The sequence below is a fragment of the Sus scrofa genome, chromosome 7 (genome assembly GCF_054392235.1).
Source record: "Sus scrofa isolate SSC_HxYL_T2T_F1_AM1 chromosome 7, Sscrofa_HxYL_maternal_Yorkshire_Landrace_v2.0, whole genome shotgun sequence".
Classification (NCBI taxonomy): Eukaryota; Metazoa; Chordata; class Mammalia; order Artiodactyla; family Suidae; genus Sus; species Sus scrofa.
Window position 1 is genome coordinate 43,063,390 of NC_139389.1, and position 18,104 is coordinate 43,081,493.

Sequence of the window (18,104 nt, forward strand, 5' to 3'; positions counted from 1 at the left end):
TGACAGAAGCTAGAATCTGGAAGCAACTGTCTGGGTGTGCATCAAGGACACGGACCCCATGGGAGCAGACCAAACAGCAGGTCCCCAAAGAAGACACATGCATTTCATTCATATTCCCATCCAGCTGCTAAAACTACTGAAGGCAAACTGCGTATCCTACAGCCCTGGATGCCATGGTAGGTTTTCAGAGAATAACAGTTAGGTTCAATGTTTTCTTGTTTTGTCTTTTTTGCCTTTTCTAGGGCCGCTCCTACGGCATATGAAGGTTCCCAGGCTAGGGGTTAAATTGGAACTGTAGCCACCAGCCAACGCCAGAGCCACAGCAGCAGATCCGAGCTGAATCTGCGACCCACACCACAGCTCATGGCAGTGCCAGATCCTTAACCCACTGAGCAAGGCCAGGGATCGAACCCGCAACCTCATGGTTCCTAGTCGGATTCGTTAACCAGTGCACCACGATGGGAACTCCAAGGTTCAATGGAGTTGAATGTCCCATGGAAAACTGGGGAAAGAGATGGGAAGGATGTGAATCGAGCAAAAACCATGAATCAGACCATTTAAAGCCACTCACATACCACTTCCTGGGAACTCTCCACTCTTGCTGATTGTTTTCTGGTGTTGACACTGAGGGGAGAGAGATGGGTGCTGAGGCTCCCTGGGGGATGGGCACCTGGCAACCAAGCAGTGCCTCAAAAAAATGGTCTTCCTCCTGGTGCACCTCTCAATGCTCCCCGAGTTTTGCAGAGCTGGCTGGAGCCCAATTCTGCCTTTCTCTAGGCTTGCTAAATGGTTTCCTTAGATGTTCTGAGCCACTGAACTTGCATAAGCACAAAACCATTTTCTCAGAAAAAAATTGTTGCTGTTTTACTAATTACATAATTTGCTGCACTTGAGTGAGGGAGACCTGGTGAGCATGAAAGAGCAAAGGATCAGGGACTAGATGGTTAAGCCAACTGAAGCTGGGAGAGAGAACAAGTAATTTTTTTTTCCTCCTTGGAATCAGTCCACATATTCTCATTTTTGGTCTTGGCAAAATGAGCAATGAGATTTATACCTTTGTTGATTTAAAATGTTATTTTAGTTTGGACTTTGCATAAAAATAAGACTGAACGAGAAGTGTCTCAAGCTATATCGTGTGGAAGGGACTGGTCTTGAGGGTGATGTTGCATGAACAAACCCCACTCTCTTCTGTCAAAGAGGCCTCAGGCGAACAGGGGACTCACCTGTAATGTGGGTGTGAAGTACAAAGGGAGGGTTAAAACTCAGGGGTGAGGGGCGAACTTGAAGACAAGGTAGCATTTCTGTTGGGTCCTGGTCTTTCCATACATGGTGCCAAGATAGTACTAAGACAGTGGATGGATATGTGCTAAGGAAGGGAACAGTGTGAGGAAGGGAACAGTATAAAGATGGGAAGCTAAATGGAACATCCAGAGACAGATACCAGACCATGTCAAGTCCTCCTCAAGAGCCTTCTTCAATCAATTTCCATCTCCTGGAATATATACTCCAAACACCAAAGCCCTCCAGGTTTTGGCTTAAAATAAAACTCGTGCCTGTCACCTGCCCCAGCACTCAACTTGCTCAGTTCCTTCTGCCCTTAGGACTCTTTGATGCTCCCTGTACATCACACAGTTTCATCCTCACATTGTTCCCTTCTCCAGGAAAACTCTCCCATATGGAACAACTGGAACTTTCACCTTCTGCTGGAGGCAACGTAAAATGGTACAGCTGTTTTGGAAAACAGCTGGACATTTTCTTAAAATTTGAACATAGATCTACTGTGTGATCCAGGCATTCCACTCCTTGACGATTGCCTAAGAGAAATGAAAGTGCTGTTCCTTCAAAGACTTACCCACGAATGTTCCCAGAATCTTTATTTGGAATAGCCAACAGCTGGGAACAACTCCTGTGTCCATACACAGCTGGATGGATAAGCAAACCACGGTATACTCATTCTATAGATGACTGCTCAGCAGTAAAACAGCACAACCATGGATGAATCTCAAAATTGCTATGCAGAGTGAAAAAAGCCAGACAAAAAAAGGGTTCATAAAGTATAGTTCCATTTACATACGGAATTCTAGAAAATGCAAACTAGTCTGTCGAGAGAACAGGTCGGTGGCAGCCTGGGATGGGGGAGGGGGCAGGCAGGAGAAAGAGACTGCAGAGGAGCAAGAGGAAGCTTCAGGGGTGAGAGATGCATTCTTTCTCTTGAGGGTGGTGGTGGTTTCACACGTGTCAAACTGTGCCAGGTTCTACCCTCTGAGCATGCATTTTACATTTTACTGTGCTTCAGTTATACCTCAATGAAACTGTAAAGAAAAGTTCTCCCTACAGCATGTGGTCCTTTCTTCGACCTCTGTGAGGACTCCTGTGGCCTCTCACCCCACCCCCAGATAGGCATTGCTGCTCCTTCTGTATCTTGGTCGAAACTGAATGTAGCGATTTTCATCCTAGGAGTTACTAACAGGTGTCAGTCTCCTCATTCTAGAGCCAGCTCATTGAGAGCAGAGTCCGGCTTTGGGGCACCCCACAAATGTTGGCTGAGCGAAAGCAGGAATGAACAGCAACTAACCCAGTTTGACTGGTAAGTGTAGGCAGATGCTGGGGAAGGAGGGCGTGTCAGGTGGAAGCCGTGTTGGAAACTCGACGTAAGGACAGTGGGGAGCCCCTGGTGGTTCTGGACGATTTGGAGAGGAAGTGAGCAGGTCAGTGAGGAGGCTGTGCTCTGCACCCAACACGGTGAAGTGAACATCAGGACGAGAGGGACCATGAGAATGGAAGAAAAGCAAGTCGTGAACGATGCGATGGAGGCAAAATCGGGGGATTCAGAACCTAAGTGGATGAGATGAGCAGTAGCAGGCTTAAAGATTCAGCAGTGAATAGCCTGGAGTGTCTAGTCGGATGTTTCTTCTGTTAGTACAATTTGACGAAAAGAGCTGTCTTCCTAGCCAAGTGTTTCTAAATAACTGACAGGACTCTGAAGGAAGATGAAGATCTGTGTGCTCACTCTTGGTCTCGACGAGGCCTGTGACTTAATAACACGTGTGCCAGGCACTGGTCCGAGCACCTGACATGAATTAACTCAGGTAGCCTCTATACCAACCCATGAGGTCTGATGTTATCATCTCCGTTTCACAGGCGAGGAAGCTGGGGCCCAGAGAAGTTAATAACGTGTTTCCAGGTTCTCCTGGCTGGTTGGGACCGAGCTGGGATTTGAACCCAGGCTGAATGGTTCCAGTCTGGGCTCTGATGAACTCTGCAGGGCAGTATTGTTTTTTCCTTGTCTTTTTTTTCTTTTTGTTTCTTTTTTTTAAAGCCGGAGTTGGAGTTCCCATTGTGGCTCAGCTCCGCACTAGCATCCATGAGGAGGCAGGTTCGATCCCTCGCTTCACTCAGTGGGCTAAGTATCCGGGTCACAGAGGTAGCTTGGATCTGGTGTTGCTGTGGCTGTGGCGTATGCCTGCAGCTACAGCTCTGATTCGACCCCTAGCCTGGGAACTTCCACATGCCATGAGTGCAGCCCTAAAATGCAAAAAAAAAAAAATACCAGCGTCTAATGGCATTGACCTCTAAAATTCATAATTGTGCATAGAGAATATTACATCTATGTTTCTCTGACTGGTTGATTTGAGCAGCTTTCATTATCTGGATGGAAAGGAAAACGTGCCTAGAAGAGAGACTGTCGGGCAAACATCAGCATTTGTATAGTGTGTAAGCAATTGTATGTGTCAAATTCAGAAATCTTGAAGGGAATTAGCAGGTTCATTTAACATGCTCTTTCTGGGCTTTCGTGCACATTCTAGATCAGCAGGTGCATTGTTAACAGGAAGGAGCAGGAGGAATTAGCTCTAGAATTAGAATTAGTCAAATGAGAGGACCTGAGGTCTGGTCCTGTGACACAGGCCCCGTTTGTAGGCTTCCTTGTCTCCATGCAAAAGAAGAAAGAGAAACTACTTTTAAAGAACACACTTAGCAGAGTTCCCATTATGGCTCAATGATAATGAACCCGACTAGTATCCATGAGGATGAGGGTCCGATCCCTGGCCTCATTCAATGGGTTTAGGATCCTGCATTGCCCTGAACTGTGGTTTAGGTCACAGACACGACTCAGACCCCGAGTTGCTGTGGCTGTGGTGTAGGCCAGTGGTTGCAGCTCTGATTCAGCCTCTAGACTGGGAACCTCCATGTGCCACAGGTGTGGCCCTAAAAAGCAAAAATAAAGTAAAAATAAAATAAAGAACGCCCTTAGCAAAGGGCAAAAGAGAGCAGAAGTATGAAAAATAATTCCCTATCCTAAATGAAAAACAACAACAACTAGGGAACTCTGGGGAGATCCTTTCCGTTTTAGCCAAAAAAAGCCACTCACGGTTAAAGGAACTCAGTGACTTAATCCTAGATGTCTAACAGAATCTCCAGTGTTTTTAAAAGTTTTTAAAAATGGCTCTGCATTCCACATCCAAATAAGTCATAGGACAACACAGAGGGGAAAAGTTAGGACCTATAGCTTACATCCAAAAACGTGCCTCATCTTAACAAGGACTCCATCCAGGATTATCCAGGGCTGTGTAGATATTGACTGATGATCCTTTTCTATATTTGATAGAAATTGTCGACCCATTAAAAACACTAAACTTGTTGTGCCCTCTTTGTCTTGTCTTAGGTCAGGTTCTCTGGAAACAGACTCTGAGCTCAAGGTCTGAGTGTGGGGTTCCTGGAAACAGCCTCTGTGGGGGAGGGGAGGAGGCAGGATGGGGCAGAGGGAGAAGCTGGGCCACGATGCGGTCAGAGCAAAGGCCTCAGCCGCCCCTCAGAGGCACGGAGCAGGGATGGCCCTGCAGGCGGCCCCCCGGGAGCCGAGGGGTTGAGGGGGCCAGGCAGATGGAAGCATTTGCAGCCAACGCTGGACTAAGCCTTCTTCCCCTGCACTCCTACTCCTCTCCCCTCATCCTTTTCTCCACCTCCTTTGATCGGAACACAAATCATGAACATGTTTTCTCTTGGCTCCTTTTTATGGTCTCTTCTGAAGATCGCGACACTTTGGCTAGAGTGTTTCTGACATCTGTAGGCAAGCCCACACCCCCAAAGCGGTGGGAAAGAGACCTGAGGGGCAACTCCCGTCCCTTCCGAGTGGCTGCGGAAGCAGGGGTGCCTGCCTGAGGGCGCCCCCCACCCCCGCCACTGGGGCTGAGCGGAGCCTCTGGACAGATACTGAAAAGTCCTCCAAACACTCAAACACCTGAAATCTGAAAGCATCCATTCTTTTTTTATTTTTTAATGATTTTTATTTTTTCCATTACAGCTGGTTTACCATGTTCTGTCAGTTTTCTTCTGTATAGCAAAGTGACCCAGTCACGCGTACACATATACATTCTTTTTCTCACATTGTCTTCCACCATGAAAGCATCCGTTCTTCATGGCTCTTTTTCTCACAGCCCTAAATTCCTAAGACTTTTTGAAAGGGACAGCTATATTCGGTCTTAGAAAAAAAAAAAAAAGACTTCTGTACCTAAAGCATGTGGAAAAAAAGTTAGCGCACCCCATTGCTTCTCTCTTGCAGCCTCTGGCTTCGACTGCAAAAAGGAACCAGAGTCTTTGAACACTCAAGTCTTGATTCACAGTCTTCTGAGATAAATATAAATACTCTGCTCAAGAAATGAGATTGTTCTTCATCTACCCTGAATCAATACTAGTTCCTCAGAATCCGTAGTTATAGCAAGTTCTCCTAACCGCTTCCATTCTCCCCAAAAGGATCCGGGCTCTGTCCCCGGAGCTGGGCTTGCATAACCGCCCTCATTGGGAGAGAGGGATGTGGCAAGCTGACAGGGTTCCAGTTGTTTCTTTATAAGCAATTTTAATTGAGCAGGTGTCCTCGGGGAGCGGGGAGGTTCCTCCTCGTCGCTTCGCACATGTGTTGCGCTGGCAGCTCCCTGCCTTTCCCGACAGAAGCCACCTCTCTTGACTCTGATTTCGACTCAGGCCGGGGCTGATTAATTAAAGCTCCTTCTCTCCATTTCCAGGCAAAAACCTCCTGTGACCGGGTGCAGATATTCAATGCTTAAGCTTCTAATTTCCTGGCACCTTCACAGCCTCTTCTAGATGGTGTTTATGAATATGGGGCTCTTACTGACCAGATTCACGGCTGTTTCTGTTCCCAGGAGCCCAGCTTCCCAGACATGGGCTTGGGGACTTCAACCTGTGTCTAAGGGGGAAGGACGCCCATCTGTCCTTTGTGGGTTTCCCGTATTCCTTCCTGGTCATGCAAACCCTTCCCCTTTCTGTTGTCGCTCTGCTACTGTCCCCGCAAAGGACAGCCAGTGTCCATGATGCTAAAAACCTGAATGAGAGGTTGCCAGAGAGATAGGAAATACTCTAGTCCATCTCTCTCTCTCTCTCTCTCTCTCTCTCTCTCTCTCTCTCCCTCTCCCTCTCCCTCTCCCTCCCCCCCCCCCACCTCCTGAGCTAAGAACCAACTGTTTGGCATTTAGCTGGACCACGTCAGAAGCTTCGCCTGTTATGTGTCATCCTCTCTCCTGGGGAAAGCAGTCACTTTTAGTTTTTTTCCATGTGTGTGGAATTTTTTTAGAGCATAGACTCACTCTCTCTGCCTGGTCTGCTTTCTCCAGAAGCCCCAGCCAGTCCTTGGCAGCCTGCAGTCAGCTGTGGTGTTCCCTGGTGGGTCCCTGATCCCACGCTCCCCCCAGGTCCCTCCCTTGCTTGCAGAACCCCTTGGGACGGCTGGCCCCAGAGATGAGCAGATGCATTTCCTCATCTGGCCCTGCCCTTGCCTGTCAGGCTCCTTGGAGGGAGGGCCGGGCCTGGTGCCCGCATGAGGAAGGTCTGCTCACACTTCATTTGCTCACATTACCTGCTGTGGGGGCCATACCAGGGGAACAGCAGGTGGTCCCTTGGGACAGGCAGGCCCCTGCCAGCCCTAGAGGGTACAACTGCCAGCATCGGTCTGCAGTGCTGACAGTTCTTGTTCTGAGGAGGGCATGGGTGCAAAGAGGCCAGGGTGCTGCCAAGCCTTTCTCCTGACATCCTCTAATAGCGCCGGAAAGACTCCGGAGCCAATGGCCAGGTGGCACCAGCCTTCCACGGCGTGTGTCCCCCGACACAAAGGGTGTGAGCATTTCCTCTCTTCCGGGGAACAGGCTGGGTCCTTTTAAAGGTTGTCTTGGTTAGCATCATCTTTGCTTCCGGCATCTTCTTAGAAAACTCCGACTTGACTGACGCACAACATTTGCCACGTGCAGCCACGAGGAGGTCCTGCAGGTCCTCACTTCATTCTTGTCCAGGGTTCCTGGAGTAAGTGTCTCTAGGTCAATTTATATATTAATTTGTCATTCGGTGCATAATATTTAGCACTGCGATAAAAAAACAAATAAGCCTATCCTGTGAGGAATTGATTTTCCCTTCCACATCTGTTCACAGGGACATAAATCTAAAGTTTTGCTATTTTAAAAGCCTCTCATGCAAACATAATCTAAAATTGCTAGGCTTTGACATTGGGCTTTTCTGTCAGAAGATGTTTATGAACCGGCTCCCCGAGGCCTGGCCACTCATCTTCTGCTTCCAGGCCCCAAAGACATTGATTCCCTCTTGAAGTCCTTTCCAACTCCATGCAAATCAATAGGATGGTTTTGAGCACCTTTTGCGCACAAGCTCCACGCTAATCCTCAGGCGAGAGGCCCGAGGGCCCTGCCCTGAGGCGTGGACTCTAGCAGAGAACACAAGAGCCACAGGGCAGGCCAGAGGGTGGTCACCGTTGGAGATGAGGTGGGCATGGGAGTGCAGAGGGGAGAGCGTTGGCTTTCTTTGAGAGGATCAGGCAAGGCCCGGGGAGGAAGTGGAATTTAGGCTGAGCCATCAAAGATGGATGGGATTTGACCATAGGAAGTAGAGGCAACAAGCGCTTCGGAGCGGGGAGGGCACCGTCGGAGCCAAGGCAGGCTGACCACAAGACAACAACCACCATGACAACCAATCCGTTTGGCTGCAGCATGGGACACTCGAGAAGCAGAGCTGGGAGGACCAGGGAGAGTCAAGGCCACTTCGGGAATGACCGTGACGTTCCCTCATGTCTAGGTTTTGCAGTTGCCAAAGCTCTTCCACACACATCCTCTCTTTTGATTTTGACAAGCATCCCTCAGGGAGGCAATAGCAGGCTCCTCATACAGAAGAGGAAACGGACACTCAGAAAGTTGAGACAGTCTGCTTTAGGGGACAAAACAGAACAGCAAAAGCACCAGGGTGAGAGCCCAGGTCTCCCCACAGCTGACCAGGGTCTTTGTCCTGACCAGCTAATAGGAGGGAGCCTGCAAGAGAACTTGCTTTTGCAAAAGTCCCTGCCCGTACTGTCTGTCTGTGGAATTTCTGTTAGTTGGTTTGCTTTCAAGTTTAAACCTCTGATTTTTCTTCTTTATGGCCGTACTGCAGCATAGGGAAGTTCCCAGGCCAGGGATTGAATCCGAGCCACAGCTGCAGCCTATGCTGCAGTTGAGGCAGTGTTAGATCCTTTAACCCATTGTGCTAGGCCAGGGATCAAACCAAATCTCCAAAGCAACCCAAGCTGATGCAGTCAGATTCTTAACCCACTGCACCACAGTGGAAACTCTACAATTTGTCTCTTGTAAAAGCACCATGGGGTGGCCACCCCCATGCTCTGGTGTGGGTCAGTGAGTTTCTAATTAGGAGACATGGGGAACAGTCTCTTTCCAAAGGTCAGAGCTATGGGTCTTGGATGTGATATTGAAGGGGCCTTAGCAAAGCTGGCAGGGCTGGCAAAGACTTGCCATCATCAGCAGTTTCCTGAGCACAGGGGCTGAGACAATGCCTGGGGTGGGGGGTGGAGGGTGGGGGATGGGTAGCGGGGGGGGGCGGGGAGGGCAGGAATGAGGCACATTAAGACAGTGACACTGTGTTGCATCACCAGGTCCGGCCTGCTGATCTCATTCCCCAGGAGTCCCACTGCCCGAGGATCACGAAGACCATGGTCTGGATGAAGGTCAGGATGATGGCAGGGGGTACCTCTTGGGCTGCTTGACATCCAGACTGACATGACTTTTTTTTTTTTTTTTGTCTTTTGTTGTTGTTGTTGTTGTTGTTGTTGTTGCTATTTCTTGGGCTGCTCCCGCGGCATATGGAGGTTCCCAGGCCAGGGGTTGAATCGGAGCTGTAGCCACCGGCCTATGCCAGAGCCACAGCAACGGGGGATCCGAGCCGCGTCTACAACCTACACCACAGATCACGGCAACGCCGGATCGTTAACCCACTGAGCAAGGGCAGGGACCGAACCCGCAACCTCATGGTTCCTAGTCGGATGCGTTAACCACTGCGCCACGACGGGAACTCCCAGACTGACATGACTTTTGAAGCCCCCCCTGGTTCCCAGCTTGCCTTGAACCTGGTCTGCTGGCCAGCCTAGTCTGCTTTCATATAAACACGGTCTTCAGATCTTTGTCCTTGAGGGGCATCCCCAGAAAAATATCAGTGATCTCAAACTTGCTGATGGACAGAGAGAAGAGACCTGATCTTCACGTCCTGGCTCCAGGCAACCTGGCTTGATGACGGGGACACACTCGTTGTCCTCCATCTGCCTCCACAAGCTCGGGGGCCTCAGCCCTGCTCTGGACCTCAGATGGGACCTCAGCCCAGCCACTGCCAGAGCCTTCACGGCCTCAGGACCCTGGGGGCCTCCAGCCTCTCTCACAGCACCCACTGTCAGCCTTTGTCTCCGAGAAGTGTTTGTGCCTTTTTATGTGGCAGAAGTGCCGTGCTTGGGATTCATTCTGTGAGCCCCTCCCCCGAGGACCTCCCCCTGAGAGCACCTGGGTGGAAGGGGATTGGACGTCGGAGCCATTAGGTGCCAGGGAGGCTCATCAGCTTTGTTTGCCATCCCGTTTGGCAAATGAGCCAGAAACCAGAGCATCACCAAGTGCACAGACGGCGAGTGCTTTCAGAACAGGGAAGGAAGTGACTCCTGGGTGGCCTTGTGGGGGGAAACGAAACACACTGGGTCCTCAGAGAATGTGACCTGCCGGGCAAAGCTGCAGGTCCACTTGGGGCCATATCTAGAGGTCAGGCCCCAATAACGGAGGGAGATGCTGAGCTCCCTCCAACCCTAGGCCGGTCTCCAACGCCGAAGCATTATCGTGTCACTTGTCAGACCGGGCTGAGAGAAACGACCAGAAACAGAGGCAGAAACCTCTGGGCCTTGACCCTGTGGAGGTGGCAGAAGACATCTGCAGGGTCAGAGGTCGCATAGTCCCACAAGCCTGGACAGCTGCGGCCCTGTCTGACGAGTGCAACCTGTGAGGTCTGGAGTGGCCCCCAGGTACCTGCAGAGTCCAAGGTCAGAGAGCCAAGCATGGTGTGCAGGTTGCTGGGAGGAACTGGCCCAGAAACTTTTGGATTTTCCGTTTTGCATTTGTTTTCTATTATTCAGGAGAAGGGGATGAAGCTGAGAGAGAAGATATTGTCCAGCCTAAGTGTGCAGAGAGCATGTGATCCAAAAGGCTCCGGGCAAGAGTCAGGCCATTGCTCATCCTTCCTGGCCTTGGGGGATGCTGACAGGCTTTACAGTGACCTTGACTCAGCCCTGGAGGTCATCCTGGCTCCTGAAAGCCAGTGAGAGCTTCCCCACCCCAGCTCAGAGCCATTCCTTTCAGAGTGAACTTCTGAGACCCACAGGGCCCTCCCCAGAACATTTCCTGCCTCAGCCTGTGAGGCTTATGACTGGTTGGTCTGAAGGATGCAATGGCTGGGGGGGTGGGGAACAGCTGGGGGGAGTTTGCCAGAAAGAGGTTGATGCTGATGGGCCTGTCAACATGTCAGCTTGGGAACACCTCTTATTTTATTTTATATACATATTTTTAGGGGCACACCCGCGGCATTTGAGAATTCCCAGGCAAAGGATAGAATCGGCGCTGCATCTGCCAGCCTGCACCACAGCCATAGCAAACCCAGATCTGAGCTGGATCTGTGAGCTATGTTGCAGCAATAACAGATCCTTAACCCACTGAGCAAGGCCAGGGATCATTCTCGCATCATTATAGAGACTATGTCGGATTCTTAACCCGATGGGATGGAACGGGCGGGAACTCCAACACCTCTGATGTTAGACCTTGGTTGACAGTTTCATTTCTCATTTTGGTCACAGTGGGTTTCTCAGCCACAAGGAAACATTGAAAGATTACAATGGGAAGCTGTGCGCTGCTTCCTTTCCACTTGACTTCCAGATGTGTGAAACTGGGCGAGCTTCCTCTTTTGCTGCAGAGCTTGAATTCTGTGAAGGGGCAGTGTGGGCTCTGTCAGAACCACACCCTCCACGCCCCCCACCTTCTCTCCAGAGAAAAGGCAAACAAGTGTGAACAGCCAGGAGGTGAAGAGGAGCCAGCCAAGAACAAATGCGAGCCACAGCCACACAATCCCCTTTGCGGGGCTGCTGTCCACAAAGGGGAGGATGAGACGGACCCCAAATGAGGGGCCTCATTCACCTCCTCGCAGCTACAAAGAGGGGACCTTCAGAAGCCCTCTGGCTGGACTAGCTCGCCCCGCCCCCCCCACCCCCACCCCCGCTCTGTCTGTCCTGGTAGATTAAAGGTGGTGACGGCGATGTGATGGACAGCTCCCAGACCTCAGTGATGTCACATGATACAATCCAGGGCGGGTCACAGGAAACTGCTCCACGCAGGCCTCCAGGGACCCAGGCTCCTTCTGTCTTGTGGTTCCACAGTCCCCGGGGCCGTGGAGTTCTCTGCTGGACCATCTGTGTCCAGCTGAAAATGTAAGAGGAGAGAGGCCAGAGGATTATGTGGAAGGTTTCCTAGGCCAAGGCTGGAGGGGCCTATACCACCTTCCTCCACATGAAGCATCAGGGGGACGGGGAGATGTGGTCTCCAGGCGTTAGAGGCTGAACTGTGTCCCCCTCACCCCAAAAGATATCTTCAAGTCCTAACTCTCAGTATCTTAGAACATGGCCTTGTTTGGAAATAGGGTCTTTACAGAGGTGATCAAATTAAAATGAGGTCATCAGAGTGGGTCCTAATCCAACAGGACCAGTGTCCTTATCCAAAAGGAAAATTTGGGAGTTCCCACTGTGGCTCAGCAATAACAAATGAGACAAGTATCCATGAGGATGTGGCTTCAATCCCTGGCCTCGCTCAGTGGGTTAAGGATCTGGTGTTGCCATGAGCTGTAGTGTAAGTGGCAGACACAGCTTGGATCCTGAGTTGCTGTGTCTGTGGCAAAGGCCAGCAGCTGCGACTCCGATTCAACCCTAGCCTGGTATGTTGCAGGTGCTGGCCCTAAAAAGACCAAAAAAAAAAGAAAAGAAAAAAGAAAATTTGGACTGGACATAAAGTATCCAAAGACAAGTTGAAGACACAGGGAAAATGCCATCTAGAAGCTAAGGATGCCTAAGGCTGCCAGAAGCTAGGAGAGAGGCCTGGACCCCTCAGAGGGAACCAGCCCTGAGCACACCTGGATTTCAAGCCTCCAGAACTGTGAGACCTTTCTGTTATTGAAGCCACCTGGTTCGTGACAGCTGCCCCAGGAAACTAACCCACCGGCTCTGAGGAGCATTCGGCCAGCCCTGCTACACAACCTTCTCGTTAAAGGAAGGGACACCTATCCCCTCACGGGTGCGACCACTCACCACTCTCGCCAGGACGCTGTCCCTCCCTGGGCTTTTCTCTCACCTTCTCCCACTGCTGACACCAACTCTCAGGACCTTAGAACATGACCTTGCTTGGAAATAGGGTCTTTTCAGAGGTGATCAAGTGAGAAGCCCAGGGGAGGCCAAGGGAGCCACAGTCATTTCTGGCCTGAGTCCCCAGGTGGAGAAGAGAAAGGAATTTTGCTCTTTTCACCTCATTTTCCCCCCGTTGTCCTTGTTCCACAGGGGCACAAAGTCTGTGATCTAAAGCAAATCCTCTTACAGGACTCAGTTTCCCTTCCTGTAAAGGAGGAGTGACCCCACTGACTTGTCTCTCAACAGAAGAGTCAGGAAAACGGTTCTTTGACACTTTGTGCTGCATCCCCCGCCCAAGAGAGCAATAATCCCTGTAGCTCAAGAGGCTATAAATCTTCCCCAGTTGACAGCCCTGGGGCTAAACAGGACCCAGCATCAGGGCATAGGGATGGTTTGACAACACTCTGCTCCAGCCAGCCTCCTCCCTCCCCAAGACCTGGGGGGCTGCCTGTAGCCTCCTGGACAGGGAAGGGACAAGGGGCTAAGCTGAAGCCCCGGGCATTCTCAGCCGTACCTGCTGCCTGGCGAGGCCTGACCCAGCCGGCACTGTGACAGCAGGAAGACTCATCGGTGAGTCCATTGGCCAAGGACTCATCGGTGCCAGGTTCTGGGCCAGTGCTGCTTCTCCTCATCCAACAGCACTGTGAGGTGCGCCTGGTTGTGCCGTAGTGTGCGGGATCTGGGTGGGTCACATCCAGGCTCTCTTGACCCCTCCTGGGCTGGTTACACCACGACTTTGCACTTTGGGGTCCCCGTTTGTAAAATGAGGATTAAAATGATCCCACTGCACAACCCGGGGTTGCTCCCAGAAGGGCAGAGGGCAGAGGGCCGGGGGCAAGGAGAGAAGCAGGAGTGAAGGGTGGAGCCCTTGCCTCAGGGGCAACCCCATTGCCCCATGACTAACTCCTTCATGCCTGGGAGCCGCTGGCAGAAGACAGACTCCCGGGCCCTCCTGGGCCTCTGCCTTCTCCTGGCAGCAAATCTCCAGACTGCCCTGGTGACGACCAGGCTGAAGGCAGTGGTGAGCATTAAATGGAATGACACTCGCTGCCCACCTGCAGGCAGGTGCCCAGTGGTTGTTGGTCTTTATTATTATCCCCATTTTACAGATTGTGAGGCCAAGGCTCAGATGTTCAGTGAGCGATTGAGCTGGATGTGAACCCGGGACTGACATAGCCTAAGATCTGGCTGCAGGGGGGTGTGTGTCTATTTATTCTTGGCTCCTCCTTCATCTGCTCTGCCAGAGGGGGATATGGTCTTGAGCTTTGGAAAATAAACAAGCTTCTTAGGAACTTGGAGCTTGGAAAGGAAGCTGAACAATATGGACAAGAGACACCTGTCCTTCTCAAGAGCTCTTTCTGCTCTCCCCACCTCCCCCCTGCTTCCCCCTCCCTCCCTGCTCACTCCTCCCAAGTGAAAGACTCTGTTCTGCCCACTGGCCAGGTCTTCCTACTAAGGAGAGAGGGTCCTCCTCCAGGGACAAAGGAGGCAGGGTGGCCCACCCTGGGCGCCAGCTCCACGGGTCCAGAGCCTCGCAGCATCTTCCTCAGGTGCACACACCAGTTGCTTCCCCTTCCGTTTCTGAAGATAATCTGAAAACCAAGTTTTCTTAGCGGAGACTGAAGGTACCCCACTTTGGGGTCACGGGAGAAGCTTTGGGCATGGGGGGTTAGGGAGCTGGAGGGGAACCCTGGGCTTTGGAGAAAGGGGTCACAGGGCAGTTGTGATGGGCAGGCTGAGCTGGAGCCTGTGCTCTGTCCTGCACCAGCCTCGGGGGCAGGTGGATCTGGGACGAACCCCAGCATGGCCCTATGAGCAGCTCACTTGTCCTCCCTGAGCCTCAGTCTACTCATCCATAAAACAGTCATAATAGAACTCGCTCATCAGACTTGAAGAGATCAAGGCACACAGCATCAGCAGTGCCTGCCCCAGGGTGGGGACTCAGTGCATCGTAGTTATTGATTTTGTTCATGGTTATTGTCTAGTGGGAGTCCACCCCTTTGAATCCCTGTTCTTAGAGAGCTCTGCCCTCTGCTCTGGGGGGCTTGTCTCAGTGCACCTGGGCTGCTATAACTGTGTCATAGACGTGACGGCTTACAAACATCAAACACTTCTTTCTCAGGTTTCTGGAGGCTGGAAGTCCAAGATCATGGCACAGGTGGATTTGGTGTTTGGTGAGAGCCCACTTCCTGGTTCATCGATGAACCATGTTTTCTCTCTGTGTCCTCACAGGGTGGAATTGGGGAGGGGGGCTCTGGGGTGTCTCTCTCACTTTTTTTTTTTTTTTTTTTTTTGCTTTTTTAGGGCCACAGTTATAGCATATGGAAGCTCCCAGGCTAGGGGTCAAATCGGAGCTACAACTGCCGGCCTACACCACAGCCACAGCAATGCGTTTGCCACCTATACCACAGCTCATGGCAATGCAGGATACTTGACCCACTGAGTGAGGCCAGGGTGAAACCATATCCTCATGGATCCTAGTTGGGTTCTTTTCTACTGAGCCACGGTGGGAACTCGCACTCTCTCTTCTTTAGCCACACCATGGCATATGGAAGTTCCCAGGTCAGGGATTGAATCCCTGATGCAGTTGCAACTTATGCCATAGAGCCCTTGGTCCTGCCACTTTTATTAGGGGTTTTCTGTCACTTGCAGCTGAACAAGCTAATCCTAGCATCACATAAGGTGACTGTCAGACTGACTTCCAGGCAGAGGAGGAAATAGACTCTCAGGTAGTGGAGGTAGAGCTTGCTGGAGAGGAAGTTTTTTGTTTTTTTGGTTTCCATTTTTTTGTTTTTGGATGCCCCATGGCATATGGAGTTTCCAGACCAGGATCAGATTTAAGCTGCATTTGTGACCTAAGCCATAGCTGAGGCAATGCCGGATCCTTAACTCACTGTGCCTGGTTGGGGATTGAACCTGAGTCCCAGTGCTCCCAAGATGCCTCCAATCCTGTGGTGCCACAGTGGGAACTCTAGGAGAATTTCTCTTGCTGAGTGGGATCCCCTGGTCTTCCCCCCCCCACCTCCTCCCCCACCCCACCTCCTCATCCCTTCGGCTCCCACAGACTCCCTTTCCCTGTGGAATGATCCAGGCATGCCCCATGGTAGGTCTAGGGCTGGGCGCTGCTGCCCTCCTCTTCCCAACAGTGGTATCAAGCTTCTTTTTGGGGGGGGGGGGTGCTGCCAGCTTTTGCTGCTGGCACTCCTGCTGGCTTTGGGGAACATGGAAGTCAGCGTTTTCTTGGCACTGCCTCCCACTGCCTGGTTGAAAGTGAATTTGTGCCCCACCTGCCCCCTCCCTGGCCTGCACTGTGTTTGGGGTTGGGGATGTGGGGGGTATAAAGGGAGGTAAAACACAAAGTGCCCATGAAGCCGGGAGACCAAGATGCAGGAGGCACAGAGGGCAGGCTTGGGCACACGGGATCACATGAACACAGGGGTTATAAGGGCTCAGGGATTCAGAGCAGGGGCCATGGGGACTGTGGGAGTGGGGGGAACCTCCAGACCCTCCCCACCGGCAGGGTTCCACTGACTCACTTGTCGTTGTCCCCCCATAACCTTGGCTGTCCCAGGGATGTCTGTGGGACAGAGCCCAGGAACGAGGAGAGGACCTGGGGACGGTGTAACCCCACCGGGTGGATCTGTCCAGCTGGTCAATCACAGCGCTTAGGGCTATACTTTCCGAAAGGGTCTGACTGGCAGTGTGACCTTGGCCAAGTCCCGAGCGCTCCTCCATCTCCTTTGGGGAACCCTGCTCGGCTGGGGGTGGTTTGGCTTTCCTTAGCGGGGGAGCCTGGAGGAGGTCCGGGGGCGAGGTAGGGGCCGCGCTCGGAGCGGGCGCCGGGCTCCTGCGCTCCCCGAAGTCGAAGCCGGGCGCGCCCGCCAGGAGCGTTGGGCCCCGGACCTCCCGGCCGGGACGGCCTGGCCCAGGGGCCTCCGGCGGCCGGGGCGCGAAGCCGAGGACCCGCCCGGCCCCCCCTGCGGGCGGGGCGGCCCCGCGCCGGCTCCTCCCCCGGCGCCCGCGCCGCCCGGGCTCCGTGGCCGCGCGCCGTGCCGCAGGTGGCAGCGATGGCCCAGTCCTGAGCGCCCCGCCATGGCCGGCGCCCCCGGGCCGCTCCGCCTGGCTCTGCTGCTGCTCGGGGCGGTGGGCAGGGCCGGCCCCCGCCCCCAGGTGAGACCCGCGGGCCCCGGGGCCGGGGAGGTGGCGGCTCGGGCTGCGGGCGCGGCGTCCCGGCAGCGGCGGCGGCTACTTGAGCGAAACTCTGCGACCGCGGGCGGCGGGAACCCAAGCCTCGGGGGAGTGGGGCGCCCTCGGCTGGGTGGCCGAGGTGGGGCTTCGGACGGCGAGCGACTCCCCCCGCCCCGGCCGGGCGCCCCTTTCCTGGCCGCCGAGGGTCCCTCAGCCCGGCCACCAGCTGTCCCGCGGCCGCTCTGCGCTGACTTCCGCGCCGCATTTCCCCCGACCACTTCGCCAACTCCGTGTCCCTCAAACCCGTGCCCGCGGCCGGCCATAGCCCGAGCGCCCGAGCTCCTCTCTCCCGTTCTGCCCCGACCCCTCCCCGCCGTGCCGGCGCCCCCGGCCGCCCCTGCCCCCTGTCTAAGACCCTCTGGGAAGGCGGGGAGGCCACGGTGTGGACACCCAGCTCCATTCCCCCCCTCATCAGCCCCCATCACTGCCTTTTTGACTCATAGCCCCAGGGACCCTGCGGTGGCAGCTTGGTGTCCTTCCTCCTGACCTCCCAGATGGAACTTGAGTGCCCCCCCATCCCAGGCCTGGCGGAGGACACGCAGAAGGCTCCTTGTTCCTGTGAGAGCCGGCATGTCCCCCTCACACAGTCGCGGACACCCCCGTTTTGGCCCCCTTTGGTGGTCCACATGCACCAGAGCTCATACTGGGACACGTGGAGACACCTTGGCCTCCCAGATGCCCTTGGAGAGCTGTCGCAGGGGGACCCCTGCAGCCCCTCACTGCATTTCCTGCCTCCAGGCTCCTGGGCCGGGGGTTTGGTCAGCCTGTTTTAGGGGAGGGGAGTTGTCTAAAGATACTGTGAGATGCCTGTCCCTTGCCAGGGTGCTGTCTTTGCCCATGACCTCGACTCATCCCCAGAGCTGAGAGCTGTGGGGAGTGGGCTTGTACAGGCCTTGGCATTGTCCCAGTGCAGGTGGGAGGAGGGATCTTTGGCGGAGAATCCAGATGTGGACAGATGTATCTCCCAGCTAAGGTTCCTGCTCTTCTTCAGCCCCTCTGCTTTTTTTTTTTCAGACTCATTCCCTCCCTCTCCCAGTCCCTCAACCCCTAGACGCAGGACACACCTTGCTCCACCGCACCATCCCCCCACTGTTCAGCCAGG

General features: G+C 53.3%; 2 protein-coding genes and 1 long non-coding RNA gene across 3 annotated transcripts in view; 2 read left to right on the plus strand and 1 right to left on the minus strand.

The window, feature by feature from the left end:
• The window catches only part of MOCS1 (molybdenum cofactor synthesis 1), a 918,787-nt gene that overhangs the window by 77,364 nt on the left and 823,319 nt on the right, over positions 1 to 18,104 (minus strand). The window lies entirely within an intron of this gene.
• LOC110261514 (uncharacterized) lies at positions 2,503 to 11,549 on the plus strand. The gene is made up of 3 exons (XR_002345701.2): positions 2,503 to 2,587; positions 8,936 to 9,007; positions 11,162 to 11,549. It is a non-coding gene; the product is annotated as an uncharacterized LOC110261514 (long non-coding RNA).
• GLP1R (glucagon like peptide 1 receptor) overlaps positions 16,829 to 18,104 on the plus strand; it is a 36,928-nt gene continuing 35,652 nt past the window's right edge. Inside the window, 1 exon segment of the mRNA NM_001256594.1 lies at positions 16,829 to 16,924. Within this exon segment, the coding sequence (NP_001243523.1) occupies positions 16,847 to 16,924 (78 nt within the window). The 5' untranslated portion in view covers positions 16,829 to 16,846.